Source organism: Phocoena phocoena, chromosome 20 (assembly GCF_963924675.1).
Source record: "Phocoena phocoena chromosome 20, mPhoPho1.1, whole genome shotgun sequence".
Lineage (NCBI taxonomy): Eukaryota > Metazoa > Chordata > Mammalia > Artiodactyla > Phocoenidae > Phocoena > Phocoena phocoena.
The window spans coordinates 47258177-47284959 of record NC_089238.1 but is presented as its reverse complement, the minus strand read 5'-3'; the positions used below and the strand labels follow the sequence as shown (position 1 = coordinate 47284959).

The window sequence follows — 26783 nt, the reverse complement described above, 5'->3', positions numbered from 1 at the left end:
CGCTGCCCAGAATCTGGCTCTTTCCTGCCTGCCTCAGCTTTCCCGAAAGCCTGATGGATGAACTTTAACAGCAGAGATGGGTCCAAGGTCAGGGTAAATCTGCCTTCCTGAAAATTGCAATGGAATGATGCCAGGATTATGCCACTAAAGCCCCATTTCAAGGTGGGGAGTGAGTGTGAGACCCCACATTCCAGGTTCCAGGAACCAAGTGCTGGTCTCTCCGTGATGATGAGCCTCCGCATGTTTTGGCTGCTACTATAAATGTGTCGTTCACTTTGATTTAGCCTCAAATACAAGATGGGTAATTTTGCTTTTGAGGCCATCAAATTAGGAAATCATACACCGTGTTAATGATCCAATGCAAGCAGACATAGAAGCTTTCTCCTAAAGCATAATAGCACAGGTGAAATTTTGCTGATATTCATTTAAAGGGGGATTACGACTTTTCCTTTTCTAGAACCTTTTTCACTGCTATGCGGCAAAAATCATTTTCCCATAGACTTCTCGAAGTGACTTGTTGAAAAGATGGTATATTCTGGTAATACTGTCAGAGCTGTAGGCTGTCGGGGAGAGGTGGCGTACAGAGCCGTGGTGCTGCCCAGATAAAATGGGGAACCCTGAGTTGCTGAGAGGTGATTGGCAAATATAAGTGGAAATTACTCCCCTTAGAATTCCCCAATTTAGAAGTGTTCTGAACACCTTTATTCTACAAAAATCTGATTCTCTCCCACTAATTGGTTCTGTCATCCAGGTGACATTGTTGAGTTTATCGAGTGTCCACTGTTTACAGAACTATATCCATGTGCTAGAGAGAGATTTGGAGACCCAGAACTTAAGTATCCACACGATATAGAGCCTGCAAAGGGAAAGTCATGTTTCTCCTCAACATCTTTGCTAGATCCCCCTCAAAGCAGAACCTTAGGTAAGGCTTTGAGTGCAGGTGGTTTAGTTGGGGAGGTGTCCCAAGAAGCAAGCGTTGAGGGGGTGGGAAAAGTGAGGCAGGGAAGGCAGAAAAGCCAATACAAGAGTGCACGCATTTCCAAGGCCACGAGCCATCAGGACTTCTGAGAAGCATTCAGTGTACCTCCCAGGACTGCGTATGTGAGGACAAGAGGTTGGGCCATTTAGCCACCAGCTCCTGTCCGCCACAACCACTCCACCACAGTGCTTCTGGCATGTAGGCAGGGTCAAGGGACACCCTGTGGCCAGAAATGGAAAGCCTCCAGACGTGTGGTTTTGGTGAGATGTTGTCCGCAGTGGCTCTGAGCTTCCTCAGAGCTGACCAGTGCAGCAGCAGCTGAACGTAGAGCCCTCAAAGCACCTGTTACGGAGAGGAGCAGTGCCGTAATGGGAAAAGAACAGGGGTGCAGTAGAAACACCAGCAGGAGGTATCTAGTTCAGAGACTGGGGGAAGGGTCTGGGAAAGCCTCCTGCAGGAAGCGGTTTCTAAGCTAAGGCAGGACCAGATGAATGGGAGGGGGACCGGGAGAGGTGAACTGCAGATGTGGCTGGAGTGTAGGTTGCAAGGGGAGATGTGGCGAGAGAAGATCAGGAAGAACTCTGCGAGCGAAGGAGTTTAGACTTTATTGTAAGAGTAATTAGGGGTCAAGGAGGAGACATTAACCAGAAAGACGTGATAAGCTTCATATTTTCAAAAATTCACGGTGAAGACAGCATGTAGGATAGATGCCAGGATGGAGCAGGTGAGTGATGGTGGGACAAGACAGAAGCAGGGAGACAAGTGAAGAGCCTGCTTAATCATCCAGGTGAGAATATAAAAATGAGAACCAGGACAGTAGCAGTGAAGCAGGTAAGAAGGGGAAAGATTTGAGCCATATTAAGTTTCTGCCTCCCCACTTATGCTCTGTTCCTGGTAAAATATAGTCTGTGTGTGTTGATGGAGAGATTGTTGTAGGGACTGTTATCCGGAAAAGAATTAGAAGATATGAATCAAAAGCTCATAAAGAGCTCTTTGGAAAATCCTTAAGCAAATTGGGAATAAAATAGCCGTCAGAAAATCTCTCGAGTAAATTCTCACGTTAGAAGTGAGACAGCACAGTGCACCACACCGAGGGTCAGAAAAGCCTTGTTTTGCCCTGGATCTGCATCTTCTGTTGGTTTGACCTTTGTTGTATCATTTAACCTCTCTGCACTTCATTTGTTCAACTCCAAATGAGGGCAGTGATGCCTGCCCAGCCTCTTCTGAGTTGATCTTAAGCTGATAGCCTGTAGTAGGGTATGACCACAACAGGGAAGCTAATGAGAGTGTGGAGGGTAATGGTTCAGCACTAGGAGTCTTGTGTTCAGTGTGGACACTGGCCTATCGGCTTTTTCCAGGGCAGGGGTAGTGAGCCACCCCTCACTGGCCCTGTGCTGCAGGAAGGTGGGATTTCAGAATGGTTGGTGAGACACAAGATCATCTTGAAGTTCCTCCTCCAACTCTGAGACTCAGTGGTCCTCTTTCACGGCACTAGGGAGAGTAAGATGAGAAATGGCTATGAAACACTTGAGCCTTCTAGGCAAGTGAGAGGTATTAGTATTGATGTTGTCAGTAGGCCTTGTGATGTTAGCTCAGAGAGGTTTTAAATGTTTTAACCCTCTTGCATATCCCAGTAAAGCAGAAAATGACTTCTAGTTTCCTGTATGCTGGTATATAACTTGTTTTACTTTCTAAAGAGACCAAAAGCCATGTTCATTCCATACTTCCTTCCCCTAGTACCACCTTCTTACTAGCTACATTCTGTCTTGCTTATTTTATCTCATACATTTAACATTGACTAGAAACATTTGACCTGCCAGGACTTGAACTTGGACATATGGGGTTTCTCCCACCGTCCACGACAGCATAACCAGCAAGTAGAGCACAGGCTGTACATTCCCTGCTTTCAGGATGAGGAATGTTCTCCACCTCCTGGGAAAAACCAGGGTCCTGACTCACAGGAGTTGAAAGGAAACTGATCTTAGGGTCTTTTTAAGATCCTGTAACTCTTGCTCATCAGTGTTGGGATCTGGTTCTCTTTCTCTTGAAGGGACTCCCTGGGGCTTTAGTGCACAGATGATGACCGTGATTCAGGATGGATAACATTTATTGCCCCTTTGCTCTGTGCCAGCTGCTGTTTTAAGCACTTTTTATAGAGGATACACTACAGCCCTGTGAGTAAGCATTCACTTTGTAGATTAGGAAACCGAGGCAGATGTAGTTAAATACCTAGCCTAAAGTCACATGGTTCGAGCTGGAATATGAAGCAAGGCATGTGATTGTAAAACCATGTCTGAATCATGCTGCACTTCTCCCTCCTTGCAAGCAGAGACCTGTCTGTCATACAGAGCAGACAGAGGTCTTCAGGATTTCCTATCCCCAGGTCGTTAGAGTGGTCAGAGGTATTGAGCAGGAAGAGTGCATTAGGATTCTGGTCTCCTTACTGTGCTCTCCACAGCGACAGGAAGTACCCTGGATGCAAACATGGCTCCCATTAAGATAAATCGCTTGAATCTAGGGAGGCCCGTGCCAATCAGAAAAACCATTAATCAAGAGATTAGAGTTGTTACCTGCTACATGTTTCATGTTTTTGCTTTCTCTAGGTTAAAAAGATCAAGTGGCATGAGCAGCCTTCTGGGGAAGATAGGAGCCAAGAAGCAGAAGATGAGCACCCTAGAGAAGTCCAAGCTGGACTGGGAGAGCTTCAAGGAGGAGGAGGGCATTGGCGAGGAACTAGCCATCCACAACCGGGGGAAGGAGGGGTAAGAAGTAGTGCGTTCTGTTCTCTGAAAATCCTCCAAACCCTGGGCTAGTTCATTGCACGTGCGCCACCCAATTTAAGTAGGCAGGAGCTTTTCACGGTAAAACAAAAAACATGAGTTCTCTGGTTTGTTGTTGAAGCTGTGTTCTAATGTGGGCAGGTCCTGTCGGTGAGGAAAACATTGGGGTGACAGGAAGGGGGTGGGAGGGCACGTGAGCAGCACTTCTCTCGGGGAGAGGCACGTCTGCCAAGCTGAATTTGCTGAATTGCAGCTCCCGTGAACTGTAAGTCACCTCGTTTGTTCATGTGGTCAGATCTGGCTCACCGTATCAGCCTCGGCCTCATCTGAATGATTTGGCCTTCTGAGAAGCCAGACAAGCTCAGTGCATCAAACGCAGAGTCAACAGAGCGCCTAGATGTTGTCGGGTATTGTGGGATATTTTGTCCGTGTCATTGTGGCCCGGGGTGGGGCTTCACCTTTGGCTTCAACCTATGTGACACACCAGCCCTCAGACAGCATCTGGGCCATCACATGCACCCTCTTCCTCTTCACTTTGGAATACAAAGAGGGTGTCCATAAACTGTGTACAGGAATGTCCTGAGAGAAACGGTGTTCACTGAGTACTTAGGAACCTCAGAAGGAGCCAAGAACAAAGTTACGACAGAAGTGGGTCCATGGCTCAAGGTCCACACTCCCCACCCCTAACAGTGAAAGGAAGTGTGCATGGCCCATCAGACAGCCCTGGTACTCCACATGCCTGCCCCTCTCCAGCAGGGGCTCTCCCTGCAGTCGCTGTGCATCCCTGAGGCTCAGCTCCTTCACCAGTAAAACTGAGATAGTAATACCACCCTTAGGGTGGTTGTGAGGCTCTCATGAGACAAAACATGTGATATATATATCATGCATATATGTATATAGCACAGGCAGACCTCAGAGAGATTGCAGGTTCTGTTCCAGACCACCGCGATGAAGCAAATATCGCAATAAAGTGAGTCATAGGAATTTCTTGGTTTCCCAGTGCATATAAAAGTTATGTTTATACGATACTGTAGTCTATTAAGGATGCAAGCATTATATCTAAAACACAATGTACAAGCCTTAATTAAAAAATACTTTATTGCTAAAAAATGCTGACAATCATCTGACAACACAAGATTGCCACAGTCCTTCAATTTGTTAAAAAACACAGTATCTGCAAAGTGCAATAAAGTGGAGCACGATAAGAAAGGCATAAAGCCCTGTCCACATAAAGCCCTTTGCAGAACTGCCTGTCACTGTCACTTAAAGGTGTGTATTAAGTGGTAGTCATTCAGGTTACTTACAAGCTAAATTATAATTAAGATAGGTGAGGGATTTGTTTGGGGGGTCATTTTTCTAGATTAGGTTTCACGAGTATTTGAATGAACGTAGAAGCTGATCAGTAGATTAAAAAAAAAATGTCTTTAGTGACTTTATGAGCTTGTTTAACTACCAGACTTCTAAGTCCGTCTGTCAAAGATGGTTTGCCACAGGACAGAGGTAGAAGTACCATAGCCATCTGGGGAAGGGCCCACAAGAAAGCACAAGCAGGAGTCAGTGTTACCTGCAGAAGGCCTCTGATGCATGCCCTGAACCTCCCCACTCTGACTCAGCTCTAGTAACTCAGCCCCGCCACTTCTCCATGTTTGCCTGGTGATCTCAGGCAGCAGAGGAACTGCCAGTGCGTGCCACACTTTACTGCTTCTCTGAGGATTGATTATATGGGTTAGACAGTGTTGTTCTGTTAATAGAGGTCTTATAAAAGTAAGGAGTGGTGCTGTCGAAGATAAGGGAGAGATAAGAAAATGTAGGCTGGAAGAGAAAACAAGATTAAAAAGGACATCTGCCCAATGAGGACTTTTCAGGCAGTGGAAAATCACATAACTGGGTTAGGGAACAGCTAATAGCATACAACCTTTAAGCTCTTTGCTTTTCCCTCTGTCTCTGAGCCTCTTCTGCCTGGCCAGATGATTCCACGGATCTGATTGTATTTTTCCAATGCAGATCTGATGACTTCTGTGCTCTGCCTTTGGCTCTTCTCACCTGCCCTCTCTAGTGCCCACCCCATACCTCCACTCACTGCCTTTCCTAGCTCCTGGCAGATTAAAGGGCCCAACCCCTAGTCCAGGGAGGGAACTATTACTCTGGTTCTTACCTTGGCTAAGCATGAGAATCTTCTGGGGGTTTTTCCAGAGTTACATGACAAGGGCACCCCTGTGCACCGCTGAATCAAGAGTCACAGATATCTGTGTGGTGTGTATATGTACACACAAACACACACACACACACACACACACACACACACACACACACTGGAATATTACTCAGCCACAAAAAAAGAATGAAATTTTGCCATTTGCAACAACATGGATGGACTTGGAGGGTATATGCTTAGTGAAATAAGTCAGACAGAGAAAGACAAATACTATATGATATCACTTACATGTGGAATCTAAAAAATATAACAAACGAGTGAATGAAACAAAAAACAGATACAGAGAACAAACTTAGTGGTTACGAATGGGGAGAAGGAAGGGAGAAGGGGCAAGACAGGGGTAGAGGATTAAGAGGTACAAACTACTACGTATAAAATAAATAAGCTATATGGGAATATAGCCAGTATTTTATAACTATATGGAGTATAACCTTTAACAATTGTGAATTACTTGGGAATTCTCTGGCGGTCCAGTGGTTAGGAACTCCACGCTTCCATTGCAGGGGGCATGGGTTCAATTCTTGGTCAGGGAACTAAGATCCCACAAGCTTTGCAGCTGGGCCAAAAAAAAAAAAATTGCGAATTACTACCTTGTACACCTGAAACGGATATAATATTGTACAGCAACTATACCTCAATTTTTAAAAAAAGAGTCACAGATACCTGTATCTTTAAATCACTCCTCAGGTGCTTCTTGTGCACAGCCTGGATTGAGACTCACTAGACCACAGCAACTAAATTCTAGAAATGAGAGCAAGACAGTCAGCTGCTGGGTGAGCCTTTCCAGCACGTATGTAACTTAGAGAGCTGACTTCAAAACAGGGACTGTCGAGAAGGGCAAGAAGATTTCTACTGAGAAGTGTGCCCAGTGCCACAGTGTCAGAGGGTGGGAAGCACAAGCCAAACCTGAAAGGTCTGTTTGGTCAGGCCCCCAAATTCTCTTACACAGTTGCCAACGAGAGCAGAGGCCACCTGGGGAGAGTCTGCTCTGAGGGAATATGTGGAGAATCCCAAGAAGTATTACCATGGAACAAAAGTGATCTCTGCTGAAACTAAGGGGGAAAGGTCCTATTTGATAACATCTCAAAAAAGCTACTTATGAGTAATGATTGGCCTCTACCATATTTATTATGAGACTGTGACATTTTTACAGACACCATACTTAAATTGTTCTCCTATACAAGAATCCAAATCATGGATAGTGATAAAAAATATTCCTGTAATACAGTCCTGACTAAAATAAGATGGAATTGAGGTTAAAAGATTATGTTGTGCATTTTGTGTTTTGATAGTAATTCTACTTCAGTAAGTGCTATCCCATCTTTCCCTTTATAAAGCTTTAATAGAATTTGAAACTACATTGGTCAATATTGGATTATTATTGTCCAATTTTTAAATTTTATTTAGTTTATTTATTTTTGGCTGCATTGGGTCTTCGTTGCTGCGTGCGGGCTTTCTCTAGTTGTGATGAGCGGGGGCTGCTCTTCATTGTGGTGCGCAGTCTTCTCATTGCGGTGGCTTCTCTTGTTGCGGAGCGTGAGCTGTAGGCACGTGGGCTTCAGTAGTTGCAGTATGTGGGCTCAGTAGTTGCGGCACGCGGGCCCTAGAGCATGCGGGCTTCAGTAGCTGTGGCACACAAGCTCATTAGTTGTGGCGCACGGGCTTAGTTGCTCCACGGCATGTGGGATCTTCCTAGACCAGGGCTGCATTAGCAGGCGGATTCTTAACCACTGCGCCACCAGGGAAGCCCTACTGTCCAATTTTTTAAAAGCAGTTTTGCTGTGTGAAAATATTCACATAAAGAAGCAAAGCACCTTAAGAAACAGCAGGCACAGGACCAGATCTGAAGAATTTAGACAATGGAAATATCAGAGACAGGTTTTAATACAATTATGCCTACTGTATTTAAAGAAGTAGACAAACTTGAAAATATTTGCAAGAAGAAGAAACTATAAAACGTGGCCTAAAAGACCCAAACAAAATTTCTAGAAATGAAAAATTTAATAACCATAATTAAAAACGAGAGGGATAGATTTAATAGTAGTTAGACCAGCAGAAAAGAGAAATACATGCACTGGAAAAGAGCCAGAAGAAATCATCCAGAATATTGTTCAGAGAGACAAAAAATAAGGAAGAGGGAAGTTAAGCCTCCTGGAGGACAGCGTGGGAAGAGATGAGAGACACCTCTTTACAGACTTTTCAAAACTCAAAGAATCCCAAGATAAATAAAATAGAAATCCACACTGCAGAGTGAAGTTTCAGGAAACCTGTGACAAAGAGAAAAATCTTAAGAGCAGCCAGAAAAAAGAGATTTCTTTGAAAGGAGGGGCAGTTAGACTGACAGGTAGCTTCTCAATTAACAGTACTTTTCGTAACATCCCCAAATTGGAAACAACTCCGATGTCTATTTGTAATAGACAAATAAAGTGTGATGTGTTCACACACCGGGATACTCTTTACCAATTGGAATGAACATGGGTAAATTTCAGTAACATAATAACACAAAGAAGTTCATGCAGTATGGTTCCATGTATTATATTTATTTGTTTTAATTCCATTTATAAGAAGGTCAAAAATGGGCAAAAACAATGCGTCCATTAGGTCAATTTGTGAAGAAGCAAGCCACGAAAGAACGCACACAGTATATGTCTATTTATGTTGAGTTCTCAGGCTGTCACCAGGTCAAGGAGCCGAATGCTGCCAGCCTTCAGGAGGCACGTTCATAACTTTCACTCAACACCCAAGCCCAGCCAGGTGTGAGCCTGCCCACATTTCCACTTCCCTTTCAAGTTTCTGTTCCTCTGACATTACAATCTAGTTGTGCTTAATTGCGAATCATTATAAAGCAAGCTCTCCCAGTCCGGCTTGGACTTCTCTAGGGTGCTCATCTTCTGCTTCTTGGCTTGCTATATAATGATTCATCTGCCTTGCCCATTTTATACTCTGTGTGTGTGCGTGTTTGTTATATTTTACAGTAAACTGAAGTGCAGTTGAATTCAAATCCTGGCTCTTCTACCAGCCTGCCATGTGCTCTAGCCCCAGTTTCTTCATCTGTGAAGTAGAAACTCTTCAGTGTACTCCTAGGTTTATAATGGGAATTAAATAAGTAGGGGAAATGTCTGGCATGTTTATAGATAGGATTCCCCCCACCCCACCCCAAGTCTCCGCCCCCTCTTCTTTCTTCTGTCTGCCATTACTGACCACGCCAAGCTTAGGGCCTTACTGGAAGGCTAGGTGCTCTGTTCCTCTAAATCCCTTCCTGGTGTATTCCTGCCAAGCCTTCAGGAACACTTCCCACAGCCGTGGCCAGTACAGCTTGGGGGCATCTCCTCTCTGTCTCCCAGGCTGGCCTCTCTTCCTTCTCTGGGCTTTTAAAGTAGGGAAGTCCCAGGGCTGAGTGATGGGCAGCCGTCGTTCCTCATATTCTCTCCCCCAGGAAAGCTAATTCCATGGCTTAAGTACTATTTTCTGCTGACGACTCGCAAAAAAGCTCTCTCCTGCCTGACCATCCCACTGAGCTGCAGACTCCCGTAGCAGCTGTTTAGTTGACATCTCCATTTGCATGTCCAAGACATTACATCAAACTTAACATCCGAAACCAAATACGGATATCCCCCACTGTTCAAAAGCTTGCTTACACCACTTTGCTTTTGCGAAAGACCTCTACATTTTCTCCCTAACTGAAAGAAATCTGGAGAGGATTTTCGTTTTCACCAAAAGGCAATTGCTTCTTCACTTCACGCCATTTCAGCTAAGAGAGGTGTTATAGGGACGCTCTACTTTCGGATAGCTTGAGATACCTCTGCTTGCTTTCTTTCCATAAACAGACTCCTTCCTCAGACTTCTCAGAAAATGGCACCGTCACCATCCACCCAACTGATGAAAGAAAGCCCTAGGAGCATCCTTTTTCCACTCAATCCTGAAAGTCCAGTAGACAGTTCTGTCATGAAGTATTTTGGTCCATCCCAGCTGCCTGCAGTCCGGTACAAGCTCTGCTCCCTGCTTCTGTATCTGTACCTTCCCTCCATTCTTCTCTACATCACAGCCAAAATGATTTTTTGAAAGTACAAACCATTTTTCCTCTCTTCCCTGCTGATTTTAAGTAGCACTTAAACGAGTGTTCACCTCCTTACCCTGGTGTTTGCAGGCCCCCCGAGCCGTCCCCTGCCCACCTCTGACCCTCTCCCCTGCTCCAGGCGGCCCAGCCCCTGCACTGCTCCTCCGGGTCCTCCTCCACGGTGGGCTCTTGTTGTGTCACTCAGATGCCACTCTCACTCTCTCAGAGTAGCCCCACCTTAGGAAGCCTCCATCAAATCACCCTCTTTGACCTTCTTCATCTCATTTATTGTCAATTGATACATGTTGTCATGTTTTGTTTCATGTACGGTAAGCCCGGAAGGGCAGGGTCTGGTTCACCACCCCGCCACCAGCGGGGTGCTAGAAGAGCATCTGTCCCAGAGCAGGCGCTGAGCCATTGCACTGTCTAAATGCACATCCCACTAGCTGTCAGGCAGCCATGGCTTTGTTTTGGAACCTAGTAAGATTGGAATTAACCACCCAGAAAATAAGGGCATGAGAAGTCAGAATGACACCTCCACCTAGGCACCATTTTCAGACAGCAAAGTTGGTTAAAATGCCTGTTCCAAAGAGGTCAGCTGCACAGCAAAGAATCGCTGCCTTTCCTCTGAGCCGTGGACTCCAGGGCGCAGTCCAGCATTTCAGGATCAGTGTCCCCAGTCGGCACTCAAGGCCTTTAACATTGCTTCCCTCTATTCCTATAACTGATCGCACTAGGTTCCCTGGCAGTGTTCGCCATCAGCAGCGCGTCTCTCCAACACTGCTGAGGTAGAGGCCAGCAGGTTTGGGGGGAGGGATCAACACAGAGAAAATCAGAGGAATACGGGCTTGGTCTCGGCTGCTGCTGGCAATCAAATTGAAGGTCATGGAGCTTGATGATTGGAGACCAGGTGTGCTTGTGATTCGGAGAGGCATGAAGGAGAGAGAAAATAATTTTCTTTCTCCAAAGAATCTATCTTCATGACCCCCAAGAGTCACTCTTTCAGAACGAGCACAATCTTGAGGTGAGATGGGAGGAAAGCAGTGGACAAGAAAATTAAAATCACCACCCTTTCACTTTGGCCCTCGAGGTGTTTGCGAGTCATCCTCTTGCACAGGCCTTGTGTGATGTTGAGCAGATTGCTTCTTTCACTTGCACTTCTCAGGGCAAAGAAATGCACCTCTTAGTACTTCCATCACAGAGCTTTGTTCCAGCCCCAGACGGCCTGCACTGCCTGTGGCTTTCTGGTGTTGGTCCACTTTCCTTCTCAGGTTTATGCTGTACAGAACGCCTGCTGGCTCTGCTGGGGGCATAGTGATAACGCAGCCCTGAAACGTCCTCCGTTATGTGCCTGCTTCGGATTTCCCTGCACCTCCCTGTGCTCTTTCTTTTCTTGACCAGTGGGCAGGACGCCTCTCGTGGGCGGATGTGACTGTTTGGCGGAGCTTTTGGGGATCAGCTGCCCCACAGAACTCTGCCTTCTTGTGGGGGTGGATGGGCGTCCTTTCACTTGCAGCCTGGTTTCCCAGAAGTAGGTACTAACATGTTCTCTGGAAGCATTTTCTACCCTTCTCGTCCTCTTCTTCTATTTTTCCTTCCCTCCACATTGGCCTAGATCTCAAGAAAATTGGTGGCAGAAAAGTAATTTGGGTTGCAGGATCAAAAAGATGACCGAGCCTATTGTGTCTAACCTGGTTCTGAAAGGGAAAGCTTAGAAAATCCCTTAGGTTTTGGTGCTATTAGCTTATTTTATTAATGACAGTGAAGAGCTGCAGCCTCTTAAATGGGCCACATAAGGCAGTAGTGGTGGGAAGGGATGATCCCCTCTGCCCTTCCCAGTAGACTGGGCTGAATCAGTCTGGGTCCCCAGGAGTGCTGGGCACAGACCAGAAAAGAAGCCTTGCACTTGTCAGCTGGTGGTTCTCTTCTGGGACTGTAACCCGCTTAAGGTGCCTGAAAACTTTCTGAGGCTCAGTTTAAATAGGTCGTCCACTCGGGCCACCTTGGAGGAGGCAGCCTTCCCCACAAGCCCTTCCTCTTTCTGGGGCATTTGGTCTCTTGGTCCCTGTTCCAGCTGTCCCAGTTTCTGAGGCTTTATAGTGATACAGTCAGGTCAGAAATGGGAAGCAAGAACCGCACAACACTCATAGCCATTTCTGGTTTTATTGTTTACAGAGTACTTCTCACAGTTTCATTGTAGTGTCAGAGGGGTGTTATAATTTTTATTCCTGTTTTACAGAGAAGAAAAATAAAGTATCTTGCCCACAGTCACACACATAGTAAATGTCAGAGCCACCCTCATCCTTGGCACCTTTTCTGTCTTGAGGGTGGGAGGAGGATGTCGAGTAGAAGTGTTGTTCCTGGTCAGCTCTTGGCCGCAAACCAAAGCCATCGCAAGGATCCGGTTAGCAGCTGCAGATGCTGTGAACGGGGGAATGAAGTCGCCAAACCTGCCTTGATGGCCTTTGTCTGGGTTGCCCTTGAGAATTGCATTCTGCATATGTGCCCCTCTTTGCTGCCTGAGGCGTTCCCTAAACCTGAACTCTGCCTGCACCTGCTTGTTTAGCACCCAGCCTGGCTTCGCTCTCGATAGTCTCAAAGTCAGCCGGACCCGGCACCAGCACCGCTTCCGGGAACCTGCAAGGCATTATTCATGCTCAGTGAGCATCTTAATTTAAGTATCACTTCCTCTTCTTTAAAGGAAAGTCAAGAAGAAAGACCACAAATGCTCAAAGCCACATACTTCCTCTTCTTTGCGCCCCCAGGCCCGCTCTCTCAGGTATCCCTAGGTAATGGCTCTCTTGAAACATGCCCTAAAGTTGTCTTAAACCACGGCTCCCGCATTTGATCTTTGGGAACTTCCAGAGAGGCAGTTAAAGCGCAGGCTGTCAGAACACTGATCTCCGTCGTGGTCTTCACCAGGGCCTGTGGGCTGGGGTGGGGAGGGGTGACGGTTGTAGTGTGACAAAGCCCGTCAGTGATCTCGGTTAACAGTCCCCACTGGGGAATCATGGGTCCCTTGGTAGTAGACAGAAGATGAATTTGTTCTGTCATGTGTCTACTTACCGGCCACAGTCTCTCCTGCTTTCACACTTTATCAAAAGGGGTCCACAGTGTCTGTGGCTTCCCCATCTGCCGGGGAATCTGAAATTGAAATTTAACCAGACATCCTGGATTTCATTTGCGAAATTTGATGACCTGACCTTGAGGGCTTATGTCAAGCCTACAAGCAGGCCCTGCCCTTGTGTTTCCAGCCATTCTGGCCCCTCCTTGGCAATTTTGACACAGCAGCTGAGTTCCTGATCCCAGACCAGGTGGTAGCTAGTAGTTGCTGATGACGTGCGTCAAGAGAGCTGACTGTTCCCCTTGGATTGATTGTCCTCAGAACCCTGACAGAAGCTGGCTTCCCGAAATGATGGTGACAACTCTGCCATTTTATCGAGCACCTGCTCTGTGCTAGGCATAATATGTACACTATTGCATTTAATCCCCACAACAGCCCTTCAGAGTAGGAATGATTAAGGATGATTACCTTTTTGGGGGGGGGGGCGGGCAAATTAGGAAGCAGAATTAGCAAGGTCACGTGGCTTACCCAGAGACACAGCTAGCAAGCCGCAGGGTCGGGATTCAAGCTGAGAGCTGCCACCCTGTCTGTAGTGAGGTATAGGGTTAGTGGCCGCAGGCCTGGCTGGAGAGCGGATGGGCTGGGCTGAGTTGCTCCTCACAGGGTGCTGTGGGCAGGCAAGCGAGGCCCTGAACTCAGCAAAGGAACACAGGGTCCTGAACCTGCTAACGTTCTCACCCTAAACGTAATGACCTTGTAATGACAGATGCACATTTTCCACAGTGCAACAAAGGAAAGATTAGTGCAGAGATTCAATTCTGCCTCCCGTTTTCAGTGGCAGTTTTGCTCTCTCAACAGATTAATTAGCAGCAGAGATCCCCTCCCCCCAGGCAAGCGGCAGCACAGTTCAGGCCAGAAGGTGCACGAAAATGCAGCTGTGTCTCATTCAGCGGCCAGCCTTCTCCTCGCAGTGCCTGCTGCTTCAACCCTGTGCTTCCTTCTCACCCTGCCTGGGAGGCCGACAGAAGCCTTGTCTGCTGAGCCTGGCCAAGATGAGGGGCAAACCACCAGCTTTTAGGGGACCCTGTGTGTGAGCCGTGGATGGCAGAGGTGCTTGACCTCGTTCCCTTGGAGGAATTTAAGGAAAGGCCTCTTCTGTCGTCCTCGCAGAAGCACCCTGGCTGCATCTGGGTGGAGGACACAAGGAAAGGTGGGAAGGGTGAGGGGAAGGAAGGAGCTGCAGGTAAATACCTTCGACGGTGAGCGCTCTGCGCACCTCAGCCCACTTCACCTTCCCTGCAGCCCCAGGAGGTAGTTCTTACTGGGTTTCTTCCATTTGTAGAGGCACCTTTTCCCACATTTTGATACGTGTGTGCAGGGTACATAGCTTTCTCTCCCCACCAACTCAGCTCACCGCCAAGGCCAGGAAATGTGGTGTCACTATTTCGCTGCTGAGAAAAGTGATGCTCCTTGACCAGCATGGTCTGCTAATGTCTAACCAAGCCAGGCTCTGAACCTGGGCTTGAGGGAGCCCCTGTTCTTTCCTTAAAACCTGGTTACAAAATTGCGACATTTTCTTGCCTTCAGCCTCTAATGTACTTCCCCTTGATAAGTTGTTGGTTTCTCTTTTTCATTCTATTTTCACTCACATCTGAACCAGAAACGTGCTTGTTTAGACTAAATGGGAGTGGTCTGGATGTTCCTGAAATAGTCGTGTTGTCTACTCTGGGCACCACCTGTGGTCATCCGTTTATGTTTGCTGTAACCTGATAATCCCACAGGCCAAGTGAACCCCTTTACACCGGGGTGAGGGATGCGGGGGACAGGACAGGACAGTGCAGGGGAGGCATTTTCTTTTACTGCATCTGCTGACAGATACCTTCATTTTCTTCCAGGTACATTGAACGGAAAGCTTTTCTAGACCGAGTGGATCACAGGCAGTTTGAAATCGAGCGAGATCTCAGGCTGAGCAAAATGAAACCCTGATGTGATGAGGAACCTACAGCAGCTTAATCCTGTTTACAACGTGAGCTTTTTGTGCGTCTTTGAAATGTTTCCCGTGTTTCCCATTGACTGTTTCCCAGCAAGGTCTTTTTTTCTACATTGAATTTCTGTCTTTGTATCTTGATCTCATGTGATTTCATTCATTTTACTTTTAATAGTTTGTCTTTTAAAAAATAAAAATAAAAAAGTACAGGTTGGTCCTGTGAGAGGCTGGTGAAGATGACAGCACTCACCTTTCCTTTGTTCTGCTACAAAGTCCACCAGGCCAAGCCAGCACCTCCCAGGCCTGTCCTGGCCACCATGGTGGAGAGAGTGACCAGCCTGCACACACGTGAACCCCCAGAGGCTGTAGGGCTCCCTGTGAAGAGGCTTGCCAGTGTTGGTGGAACACCAAGTCCCCGGGCAGCTCTGTTCTCAGTTCCACTCCTGCTTCTCTCCTGATCTCCTTCTCTCTCCTGAATGGGATTCCTATTTGCTGGTATAATGTGAGGCTGAAAATAAGGATACACTATTGCTGCATTAGGGATTTTTCTTTTCCTTCAGCCATTTTCATGTTCTCAAAGTCAACTTCACGTGTGCTCTCACCTCAGTAATGCTTTAATTTTTGGTTTGTCAAAGAAGACTCCAAAGGACTTTTTTTTTTAACTCTTTAGGAAAATTTAAATTCCAAACTTCATATTAATAAAGCAGTAAACAGCACATCCTGCCCCTGTGGGCTGGCGGTGGGGATGTCCTGAGTAACACGGACAGGTTTGGGGGAGGTAGGCTTCCAAAGACTGGAATTCAGAATCCTGCCTGAACATCTACCAGCTCTGTGACCTTGAGCACAGTTCAGCTTTCTGAACCTTCATTTTGTGGTCTGTAAGTGGCCTGAGTAATACCAGAACCTCACAGGGTCGAGATGAGCAGGGAACATGCACAGGTCTCCCCCTCCAGTCCTCTAATATGTGGGCAGAACCTCATGCAACCAAGACCTGATTGTCAGCCCTGCATGGCTGTGAGGTTATGACCCTCATTACTCACTGAGGCCAGGCTGGGTGGCCGGGCTGACTGAGGTGTATGCATCTTCAGTTGAGAATCATCTTTTCTGTCAGAGTCTTCTTTGAACCATAGCCCACAGTTTTTAAGAACAAGTGGATAATATTTTATCTAGCTCTTCACATCCACACTTAGTGAAAACTAATCTGCCTTACTCCCAAAGGAAGTGACATCTCTTTATCTAGGAGTTGGGAATTGCCAAGGAAAATGTTTGCAGGAAGTGGGGGCCTGAGTCAGCGCTGGGAGGCAGCTCAGTAGCCCTTTGCCGGGCACCGTGCGCCTCCCTTGTCCGTGGCGTGGATGACTGAGGAGGGTAGCCAAGGATACTTCCTGCTGGTCTGTGGAGTCCAGAGAATCCCTGAGAGATGAGTTTCCTGGCCTTGCTCCTGCCATCAGTCTTTGTCTTCTTGTCCCAGATAAACGCATCACATTTCCAGAGCATCTGTTACCTTCCCATTACTGAAAAAAACTGCCCTAAAACAGCATAAGGTCAAAGAATAAGAACAGCCTTCTCTATGTGTTCTGTTCACCTATTTCCCAAGGAGCGCAGTCCTCTAATTAGGAGCGTTGCATGAGGTCCCTAGGGGAGAAAGGCCGCATTAAGAGCTAAGTCTTGAGTGAGGCGTGCGCCACTGGGGCTGAGGAGGGGAACAGGACTAGGCGCCCAGGGCCCGATTTCCTGAGAACTGACAGGTCCAGCAGGCCAGCTGGTAGCTGGTGCTGCAGGAGGGTGCAGAAAACCTCCCTAGAGAAGAATGGCGTGATGGTGCTGCTGGTAGCCAGGCAGGGACCAGGAAGGCCAGGTGACAGGGCTCTCCAGGTGCTGTGCTGCCTCTTGGCCTCAGCAGGACAGAGACGGTGTGTGCGGCGTGGCTCTCTGGAGTGCAGTCTTCTTCTGGTATTTGGTATCAGTCTTTAGCCGGAACTGGAATTGCTCAGGCATGTTGGGTAAGAGTCCATGACTCTTTTTTTTTTTTTTTTAATTACCAAAAAACCAGTAACAGATAGGAATTGGTGTAAGATGGTGGACTCCTGGGGAAGGATTCAGAAGCTCTTAGCTTCATCAATAAATGATGCAGTGGTTCCATGTGCCTGGTGCTTCCTCACAAGTTATCTGACCAGAAGAGGAAACTTGCCTGAGATCAGACTGCGAGACTGCCAGTGGTCACACCTGTGTCTTATGCCTAGAGGACAGAAGGCGGGGGGCCCTGCCGGCGAGATGAAACAGCCTCTCATCACCTTCTGGATCCCAGCTCCTAGTTGGAGGATTCACGTTGGAAAGGAAAGATTTGAGTGCAAGGGGACAGAGCAGCCAAAGATGAAGAGATGCTTCCAGTTGAGAAGAATGGCAGCTGGCACACTCCAGTGCCAGAAGCTTGCGTCAGAAGTACACCAAAGGCTTGGGCACACGGGCTTCAGCTTCCAGTCCTCTGTGCCCTGGGGCAGCATCTGAACCTCTCTTTGGGGAAGAGTGTGCTGCCTCACCTAGACACACTCAGGCCTTGGGCAGACAGGCCGGTGGGGAGGCATAAGCCCTGCCCCAGAACCAAGTTTCTGTGCTACACGGTGTAGGCAGTGTTGCCCTCTCCTCTTTGGGATGCTGCCTGGTTTCAGCGAGTGAGGGGAGGAGGGGCTGGTGCCCAGGTGACAGTACCTCGGAGAGTCGAGGTATCTTAAATGCCATCCCACTGCACCTCCTTCCTTGGGCACACAGGTGTACCCAGGGTTCCTGCTTCAGGCTTTCCTTTTTTTCTGCAGCTTTTTTTTCATGCCCTCTTAAGGCAACTTAGATCCAACAGGACCACCAGATGCAATCTTTGTGCACACGAAGTTGACCACAGAGGGAAAGTGGGCTGTGGAAGTCTGGAAGATTCCACCCTGGTTCCCTGCAGCCTGGAATTGCCCAGTCCCCAGAGACTCTCCTTTCCAGAGCCCCTCTCCATGGTCTGCCGGTGATCCTTCATTGTTGTACCCTCAGAAAGCTGATGGTGTAGACAGATCTCCGCTCAAGTAAGGGACAAGGTGACTGTGTCAGGGAGGGAAGGGAGAAATGTAACATGAGGAGAACACTGGCAACATCTTACAGCGGGTTTGGCGTCCTGCCTCTAACCTTAGATTGTAGCCCTGCCATCCGGGTTGAGTCCCTCCCTCTGTGTCTCAGATTCCTTGTCTTCAAAAGGTTTCTGAGAATGCTTAATAATCCTGCTCTGCCCACCTCACAGTATTTTGTTAAATGAAATACATTATCCAAGTGTTAAGTTACTCTAATTAAATCGCACACTAAAGGCTCCCAGCTCCCCAAGACAGCCAGGCTTCTGCGAGTATACATTAGCACCGCCTTGAAGAACACTTTGGCGATGTCTCATGAATCTGGAGCTGCACTCGGCCTGTGACACAGCAGCTCTGCTCTTGGCTTGACATCCTAGAGAAGCACCAGCATGTGCACAAGGAGGCAGGCTCATTGGTGATAGTAAAAACCTGGAAACCACCCAGTGCCCATCAGGAGAAGGGGCCAGCTGTGAAATAGCCACACAGTGGAGTACAGTACAGCAGTGAGACGACTGGGCCAGGGCCACATGCCTCAACACAGATGAACCTCTTAAGCAGCATTGATGCGAAACACCTGACGTACAGTCCCAGTTATACAAGTTCAAAAGCATGCGAACATAGAGGTGATGGTTGCCCAACATCATGAATGCAGTAAATGCCACTGAATTGTACACTTTAAAATGGTTAATTTTACGTTATGTGAATTTCACCTCAATAAAATTTTTAAAACATGAGAAAGACATTGTCCTTTGACTCAGAGTAATATATATACTATATAATTATATATATTCATATATTCATTCAATATAAATATATATAAACAAATGGGTGATAAACACTAAATTCAGCATAGTGGTTACCTCTCATGGGATTGGGAAGGTTATACAAGAAAGGTAACAGAGGAGCTTCGTTTAATGATGTGGGTTTATATCTTCAGTTGGGAGTTGGGGACACAGATATTTATGTTATTCATTATACCTTTCTACTCTATTTATCTGTAATATTTCAAGATAAATTTTTTTGAAAGAAAGACAAGCCCACATTTAAATTTGCATCACCTCAGTCAGTCTCCTTAGGGAGAGATAGCCAAGGGATGGGCAGTTCAGGGATGGAGGGTTGCCATGGTGATGAGCTTGCTAGGTGTCGAGGAGCTTTTTCTGCCTCCTTTTCTGGGCCAGCAGGCATTCCAGAATGATCCCTCCAAGCTGCTTTTGAGACATTCTCCAGGAGATGAGTGATTCACATAGGTGAACTACTACATGCCCAACCCCTCCAGCCCCAGCTCCCCTTTCTCTGAAAAGCAGGTTGGGTGGCTGGGGGAGCTGAGGGGTCTGTACCAGGCCACGTGCCCTGTCCCAGCACAGCTGATGGTGTGATCCCTGCCGATCAGCCTTCCCCTCACCCACAAGGCTGCACAGGTGCACACAAACAGGCCATATGTTAGAAAGATGCTACCGTAGGCCTTGACTTGTTAGATGCAAACAAATGGTTCCTGACCTGGATAAATGAGCTTGAAATTTAAAGACACCAAAATGAATTACAGTCAATGTCTGAGTTTTCTAGTGGAAGTTATGGAGCTGCCTGTGTTCAAACTCTGCCCAGCATCCTGAGCTCACCCCGGGGCCCTGGGCCACAGCTGTGACATGAGGTCGCTGTGGAGGTGTGGCCGTCTCCTCAGGGTGTGGAGGAGTGTTGCTGGGCCTCTGCAGGGAGGGAGGGAACTATCCTCTGACTAACCTTACTAATGTCTGGTAATGATGTAATGCCTTACTTCTTCCAGTTAACACCTCTACATTAATAACCGAAGCCTGCCCGAGTTTGAGGCACCCTGACTGACAAATAAGAGACTTCTTTTTAAAAATAAATTTATTTATTTGCTCATTTATTTTTGGCTGTGGTGGGTCTTCATTGCTGCGCTTGGGCTTCCCCTACTTGCGGTCCGTGGGCTTCTCACTGCAGTGGCTTCTCTTGTTACAGAGCACGGGCTCTAGGCACGCGGGCTTCACTAGTTGTGGCACGTGGGCTCAGTAGTTGTGGCGTGCAGGCACTAGAATGCAGGTTCAGTAGTTGTGGCTCACGGGCTTGGTTGCTCTACGGCATGTGGGATCTTCCTGGACCAGGGCTCGAATCCGTGTACCCTGTACTTGCAGGCAGATTCTTAACTGCTGCGCCACCAGGGAAGTCTCTGGGAGACATTTTTTAAGTCTGGAAGCTCTTTGGGTGCCTGAGGTTGCATCTGTGGCGGGGTGGACCCTCTCTGTCCCAGACACCTCATCAGATTGCCTCATCTTTGCTGTTGTCTCTAGCTGGACCTCACAGTTCTGTTACAGCCCTGCCACTGAGCTCCATTACAGGGCCTTTGAATTTGAGGTTTGAGGTTGGCATCCTGAGACACAGGGAGGGGAGCCTGCCCATCCCCGAGTCACACACACACACACCCAGCCCTCCTGCACCAACAGTGTCTGGTGTGACCTGTGTGTGCCCTTGAGACCTCTATAGACAGCTGGGGGTAGAAATGGTGTGAATAAGCATCATTGTAGAGGCCTATTCTGTCTTTGCAGTACAACTGTATTTTTTTTTTTTTTTTTTTTTTTTTTATTTATTTTTGGCTGTGTTGGGTCTTCATTTCTGTGCGAGGGCTTCCTCTAGTTGCGGCGAGCGGGGGCTACTCTTCATCGCGGTGCGCAGGCCCTTCACAGTCGTGGCCTCTCATGTTGCGGAGCACAGGCTCCAGACGCGCAGGCTCAGTAGTTGTGGCGCATGGGCCCAGTTGCTCCGTGGCATGTGGGATCTTCCCAGACCAGGGCTCGAACCCCTGTCCCCTGCATTGGCAGGCAGATACTCAACCACTGTGCCACCAGGGAAGCCCTACAACTGTATTTTTAAAAATATTGCAAATACCCCACGTGGTCCAAGAAATACATACTTTGTTTTTTGTGCAGTTCCTGGCACAAAACCCTTGGAATTTACTCTCTTTGTGTGCTAATGAGAGGACTCCTGGGGGAGCCCGAGCCCAAGTGTTGGGCTGGCCAAAAAGTTCGTTCGGGTTTTTCCGTAAGATGTTATGGAATAGCTTCCAACTCAACAGCTTCAAGATGGGATCTGGTCACCAGGAAAACCACACCTTTGACCCCTTAGAACTTCCATCCCCACCCTCCACCACCACCCACCACCCATCCCTCCCTCTGGAGAGGGAGGCCAGAGATCAGTCAATCACCAATGGCTAAGGACTTCCCTGGTAGCGCAGTGGTAGGAATCCACCTGCCAATGCAGGGGACACGGGTTTGAGCCCTGGTCTGGGAAGATCCCACATGCCACGGAGCAACTAAGCCTGTGCGCCACAACTACTGAGCCTGCACTCTAGAGCCCACGTGCCACAACTACTGAAGCCCGCGCAGCTAGAGCCCGTGCTCCGCAACAAGAGAAGCCACCGCAATGAGAAGCCCGCTCACCGCAACGAAGAGGAGCCCCTGCTCACCGCAATTAGAGAAAGCCCGTGCACAGCAACAAAGACCCAACGCAGCCAAAAATAAATAATTTAAAAAAAGAATCACCAATGGCAATGATTTAATCAATCATGCCAACATAATGGAACCTAAATAAAAACCCCGTAAGCAGAGTTTGGGGAGCTTCTAAGTTGCTGACCACATCCACTTGCTGGGCACAGAGGCTTCTGCTCAGGACCCCTCTGGACCATTTTCATTTCACTGTAGCCTTTATAACATTTTTCGTAAGGAGAGCATCTTCTTGAGTCGGTGAGTTCTAGCAAATTATCACACGTGATGGGTGGTTGTGAGCTGGGCGGCAGCATGGGCAGCAGCCTCGGCAGCCCGTTCTCAGCTGGCGTCTGAAGCGGGGCAGTCTTGTGTGGCTGAGCCCATACTATGGGGTCTGCGCTAACTCTGGGTAGATAGTGAATGAACTGAACTGAGTTGTTGGACATCTTGTTGGTGACATTTGGTTGGAACCCACATTTGTCTAACTCTTACGTTAACGCCAAGCATCTGCCACAGGTGACTGAGACGCAGTGCGATATAGTCAAGACACCCTTGCTGGAGAATCAGGACACCCTAATCCCAGCTCTGCTGACCAGCTGGTGCCCTCAGGCATATGGCTTGGCCTCCTCTGCCCCCATTTCTGCATCTGTAAAAGGAGGGGGGTTAATAACTTTGGGCATTTAACACTAGGAATCTGCATTTTGTTTTGTTTTGTTTTTTTGCGGTACGCGGGCCTTTCACTGTTGTGGCCTCTCCCGTTGCGGAGCACAGGCTCCGGACACGCAGGACCAGTGGCCACGGCTCACGGGCCCAGCCGCTCCGTGGCACGCGGGATCTTCCCGGACCGGGGCACGAACCCGTGTCCCCTGCATCGGCAGGCGGACTCCCAACCACTGCGCCACCACGGAAGCCCGGAATCTGCATTTTGAACAGGAACCCCATGATTTTATGCACTCTGAAGTTTGAGAACCGCTGCTTATGGCCTCCCTACCTAGAAAAAATGTAAAAGCCTCCAGCTATGTATTTAGGAAAATTCCATTTCCTTTATTCTTACCACTTCAAATAATTCAAACTCCTGAATTCCTGATGCACCAGCAAACCATAATGAGTAAGCCCAGGTTTCCTCCCTGACATCTGCTGAGACCCACCTGCAGGAACTTTCTCCTACCTTCAGAGGCCTTTGCAGGGAAGCCCCTTAAAGTCATCAGTAACTTGGAGAAGCAGCTGAAGTAAGGCCTGGGAAACAAGCGAGAAATTCACACAACAAAATCCACCCAAGTCCCAGCAAACACGTCTGAAGAGGCAATACTCAGCTGCCAGGTTGGCAACAGATGGCAGGACCCATGTGCGCGCGCACACGTGCTCACCCCGGCTAAGCCGAGCGTCTAGTGTGTCAGCGAGGTTGCCCGGCAGCTTGGAGAAGACCCAAGTCACCAGAGGCACACCACTTCTGTCAAATCAGCCCTGCATGAGACAGATGGCCCCAGCTCCCAGGCCAACTCGGCCAGCGCGAGGCCTTCCTGCCAGTGGGAGCTTTGTCTGCACGGGGCTTGACCTCTCTCTTCCCCCTCCTGATGTACCTCTTTTTTCTTCTGATTATCGAAGGCAACCATTCATTGTTGGAAAATTTGGAAGCAGAAAAATTAAAACATAAATCTCGCATAGTCTTACTAACAGAGAAAACTGCTGTGTACATTTTGGGATACTTTCAGTCTATTTCCCTATATTTTTACATAGTTTTTCTTTCTTTCTTTTTTTTTTTTTGCGGTACACGGGCCTCTCACTGTTGTGGCCTCTCCCGTTGTGGAGCGTAGGCTCAGCGGCCATGGTTCACGGGCCCAGCTGCTCTGCGGCATGTGGGATCTTCCCGGACCGGGGCACGAACCTGTGTCCCCTGCATCGGCAGGCGGACTCTCAACTACTGTGCCACCAGGGAAGCCCTACATAGCTTTTCTTAACACAACTGGAATTATACTCTACCCGTGAAGCTCAATACAGAAGCTAGCAACCATGTGTGGATATTTTGATTTAAATTTTAAATTCATTAGAATTCATAATTCAGTTCTTTGGTCACACTAGCCAAAGATTTCAACTGCTCAGCAGTCACGTGACCAGGGGCTACACTACTGGAAAGTGCAGGTATTGAACGTTTCAATCAGCACAGAATTCTGTTGGACCGCACTGGTGTATGTAGTTTTGTATTCTTTTTTTAACTTATGGTATGTACTATGAGCACGTCCCCATTTATTCAAACATTCTTTGAGAAAACGATTTTTAACGGCTGCATAATGTACCATTACATGCTTGTACCACAATTTGTTTCATCAGTCCTCAACCATTGGCCACTAAGGTTACCCACTTTTTGTCATTATACATGATGCTGTGGTGAACTGCCTAGTCCTGAGATCTGGACCTGCATCCCTGATCATTTCCAGATCACTGCTACAAGTGGAAGTGTCATGTCAGGGAAGGTGACATTTTCAAGGCCTTGAAATATAATGCCCAGTTACCTCCCAAAAGGGGTCTTCCTCTGTCCAGCAGGGCGGTTGTGCCCCTCTCTTCCTATGTAAACCCTCTGAGAAGACAAGATTCGGCAAGGAAGACCTGTCTGCCTGTCTCTGAACACAGAGCCCAGTGCTTTGGGGGAGACATGTCCGGAAGTAGGAGGAGAACGCCACCCATGGAGAAGACTGGACTAAATCGTCCCTGAGACCTACTAGCATCTTCTGCAGTGCCAGCCCAGGGCTCTGTCTCTGGAAGAAGCATTTGGACGGGGCAGGTGTGATGGTTAATTTTTTGTGCAAACTTGACTGGGCTAAGGGATGCCCAGGTAGCTGGTAAAACATGTCTGTAAGGGGTTTTCTAGAAACAGCATTCGAATGGGTAGACTGAGAAGAAGATCATAGTCACCAATGTCGATAGGCATCATCCAACCCACTGAGGGCCTGAATAGAACAAAAGTTGGAGGAAGGGCGAATCTGCTCTCTCCTTAAGCTCAGACACCCATTTCCTCCTGTCCATCTGCGCTCACGCCTGCAGGCTTGGACTAGGACTTACACCGTCAGCTCCCCAGGGTCTCCAGCCTGCAGACAGCAGAACCCTCAGCCTGTCTATGTCCTACTGGTTCTTCTTCTCTGGAGAACCCTAATGCAGCGGGAATATGCCCCAATGACCCTTGATTCATCTAAACCTGGATTAATCTGTTTTGTATTTTTTTAACCTATGTGATTAACATCACATTGATCTGTGAGTCCCTCTAAATGTTTTCTGAATCCATTTATCCTCTCCCTGCTCAGGGTAAGTGAGTTTTGTTCAGTTAGAGGTGGGGCTTCACTTCACTTCTCCCATGCTTCCCAAGTCGTTCTGAGGTTTGGTAAGCCGGTCTACATTCATCTTAAATTATCATTCACAACCACCTAGCCTCCCATCTCATCCCCTCTCGGTCGGTCTTCATCTTTCCTAACAAGGGCTCCTCTTCTAAGCCTTTCCATGGCTTGCCCATCCCCTTTCTCATGTCAGTTGCCCCTTTGTGTGTCCTCCAGGTCTCCCACGTCAGCCCTGACTTGGACAGCCAGACCTGCTCACGGGATTCCAGACTTGGGGTTCAGACCTCAAGCGTCAATTCTGGCACCCCTCTCTCCTTTGTAATTTGGGCGGCTGCTTGCGGCCTCACTTTTGCTCTCTATAAGATGGGGGTTGACAGTTATGAAGCAGCACAGCCAGACTGGACTTGGTGGCATCTGCTCCATTCAGTGCATCCTTAGACAAAGGGGAGCCATCAAGGATGGAACCGTGTGAGAGCCAGAGCTGGCCTGGCTTCTGTGCTTGCAGATGGAGAACTGGCCCCTGCTGTCAGTTACAGCAAGACCCTGGACCTCCTGGGATGAGCTGGGCTTAGGTCACCATAGGCCTCAGGGTTGGTGAAGACTCCTACCGTGGAGATGGGTGAAGGGATTATCTACGAGGAAACCACTTAAGGCCAAAAGTTACATCCTTCTGGAGAGCCTGAGACGCTGGCCACAAGAACAACACCCCACAACGTTCAAAGCCTCTGGGGCAGCTGCCCTGGCCTCTTTCCAAGCTGAGTCATGGCATTTAGTGTATTCAACAACCACCCTAAACCAATAGGCCCAGAGGCCAGAGAATAAAGAAGTGAGCCTGCCTCTGTTCACAGAGGGAGCTTTCCCACCCTCACCCCTCTTTACAGTACATTCTGTCATGGGCTGTCTCAGAAGACTGAGGTCCTAGCTGCAACTCTGTGGTGTCTTCGTGAAGCCTCTTCCTCTCCCCTGGGGTGCCTTCCTGAACAGGGAAAGGTTTGGGCCTCCAGGGAGGAGCAGCGGCTCCTGCCTCAGGGGAGCCTGAGAAGTAGAAAGCTGGGGCCCAGCAAGGCAAGCTGGTAGGTGGAGGGTGGAGAGACTCGAGTCAGGGATTCTGACAGCAACAGCATATAACTGCTGTAACTGGGAGTCACACCAGCCCTTCTAGCCCAGCCTGATATCCCAGTCCTTCCAGGACTTTTGAATCAAGGCCACGGCACTGCATGACTCTGGTGGGGGGAGAGGGGCTGGTCACAAGAATAAAATAGGGATGGGGCTCCGCTTTATTAATCCCCATTTGACAGACTGGGATGAAAACATGCTTAGTATAGATACTGTGCTGAAGTTCACACAGCCAGCCTGGTACCCAGACCTGGCCGCCCCGCCCTGCCGCTGGACGTCAGAGGTGACAGGGAGTCCAGTTCTGGCCAAAGTACAGACCTCCCTCCCTACAGTGAGTTCCTTCCGTTTCCATGAGAGTCAGCCTTGCTCCCTGGGAGCAGGGAGACTTTCTCAGTGCCCCTGGTGCAGACCCTTGGCCTCCGGACAGCACAGCAGTGATGGGCGTGGGGGCCTGGTGTGCCTGCTGCGCTGAGAACCGAGCTGCTGCTCTGGGGACCTGCACTGGTGACCCCAGTGTGGCAGCAGCTGTTTAATAATTTAGAGAATGTATACTATTCAGCCGGGCGGCTTCATCCCTGGGTTCAGAAACACAATGCCCTGGGGATTGTTTCCAGTGGAGAGTGAAATTCCACTTGTCACGGGCACTGAGAACACAGGC

The 26783-nt window shown here is 48.3% G+C and overlaps 1 protein-coding gene and 1 pseudogene across 2 annotated transcripts in view; both read left to right on the top strand.

Annotated features, from left to right (window-relative positions):
- The window catches only part of CFDP1 (craniofacial development protein 1), a 136698-nt gene extending 121393 nt beyond the window's left edge, over positions 1–15305 (top strand). The window contains exons 6-7 of one of the 2 annotated variants that reach the window (XM_065898479.1): positions 3583–3741; positions 14991–15305. In XM_065898479.1, coding sequence (XP_065754551.1) covers positions 3583–3741; positions 14991–15081 — 250 coding nt within the window. In that variant the 3' untranslated portion in view covers positions 15082–15305. The remainder of the gene's footprint in view (positions 1–3582; positions 3742–14990) is intronic. The other variant, XM_065898480.1, reaches the window with a different exon arrangement.
- LOC136140831 (cytochrome c pseudogene) lies at positions 4157–7080 on the top strand (annotated as a pseudogene).
- Positions 15306–26783: the final 11478 nt, after the last annotated feature.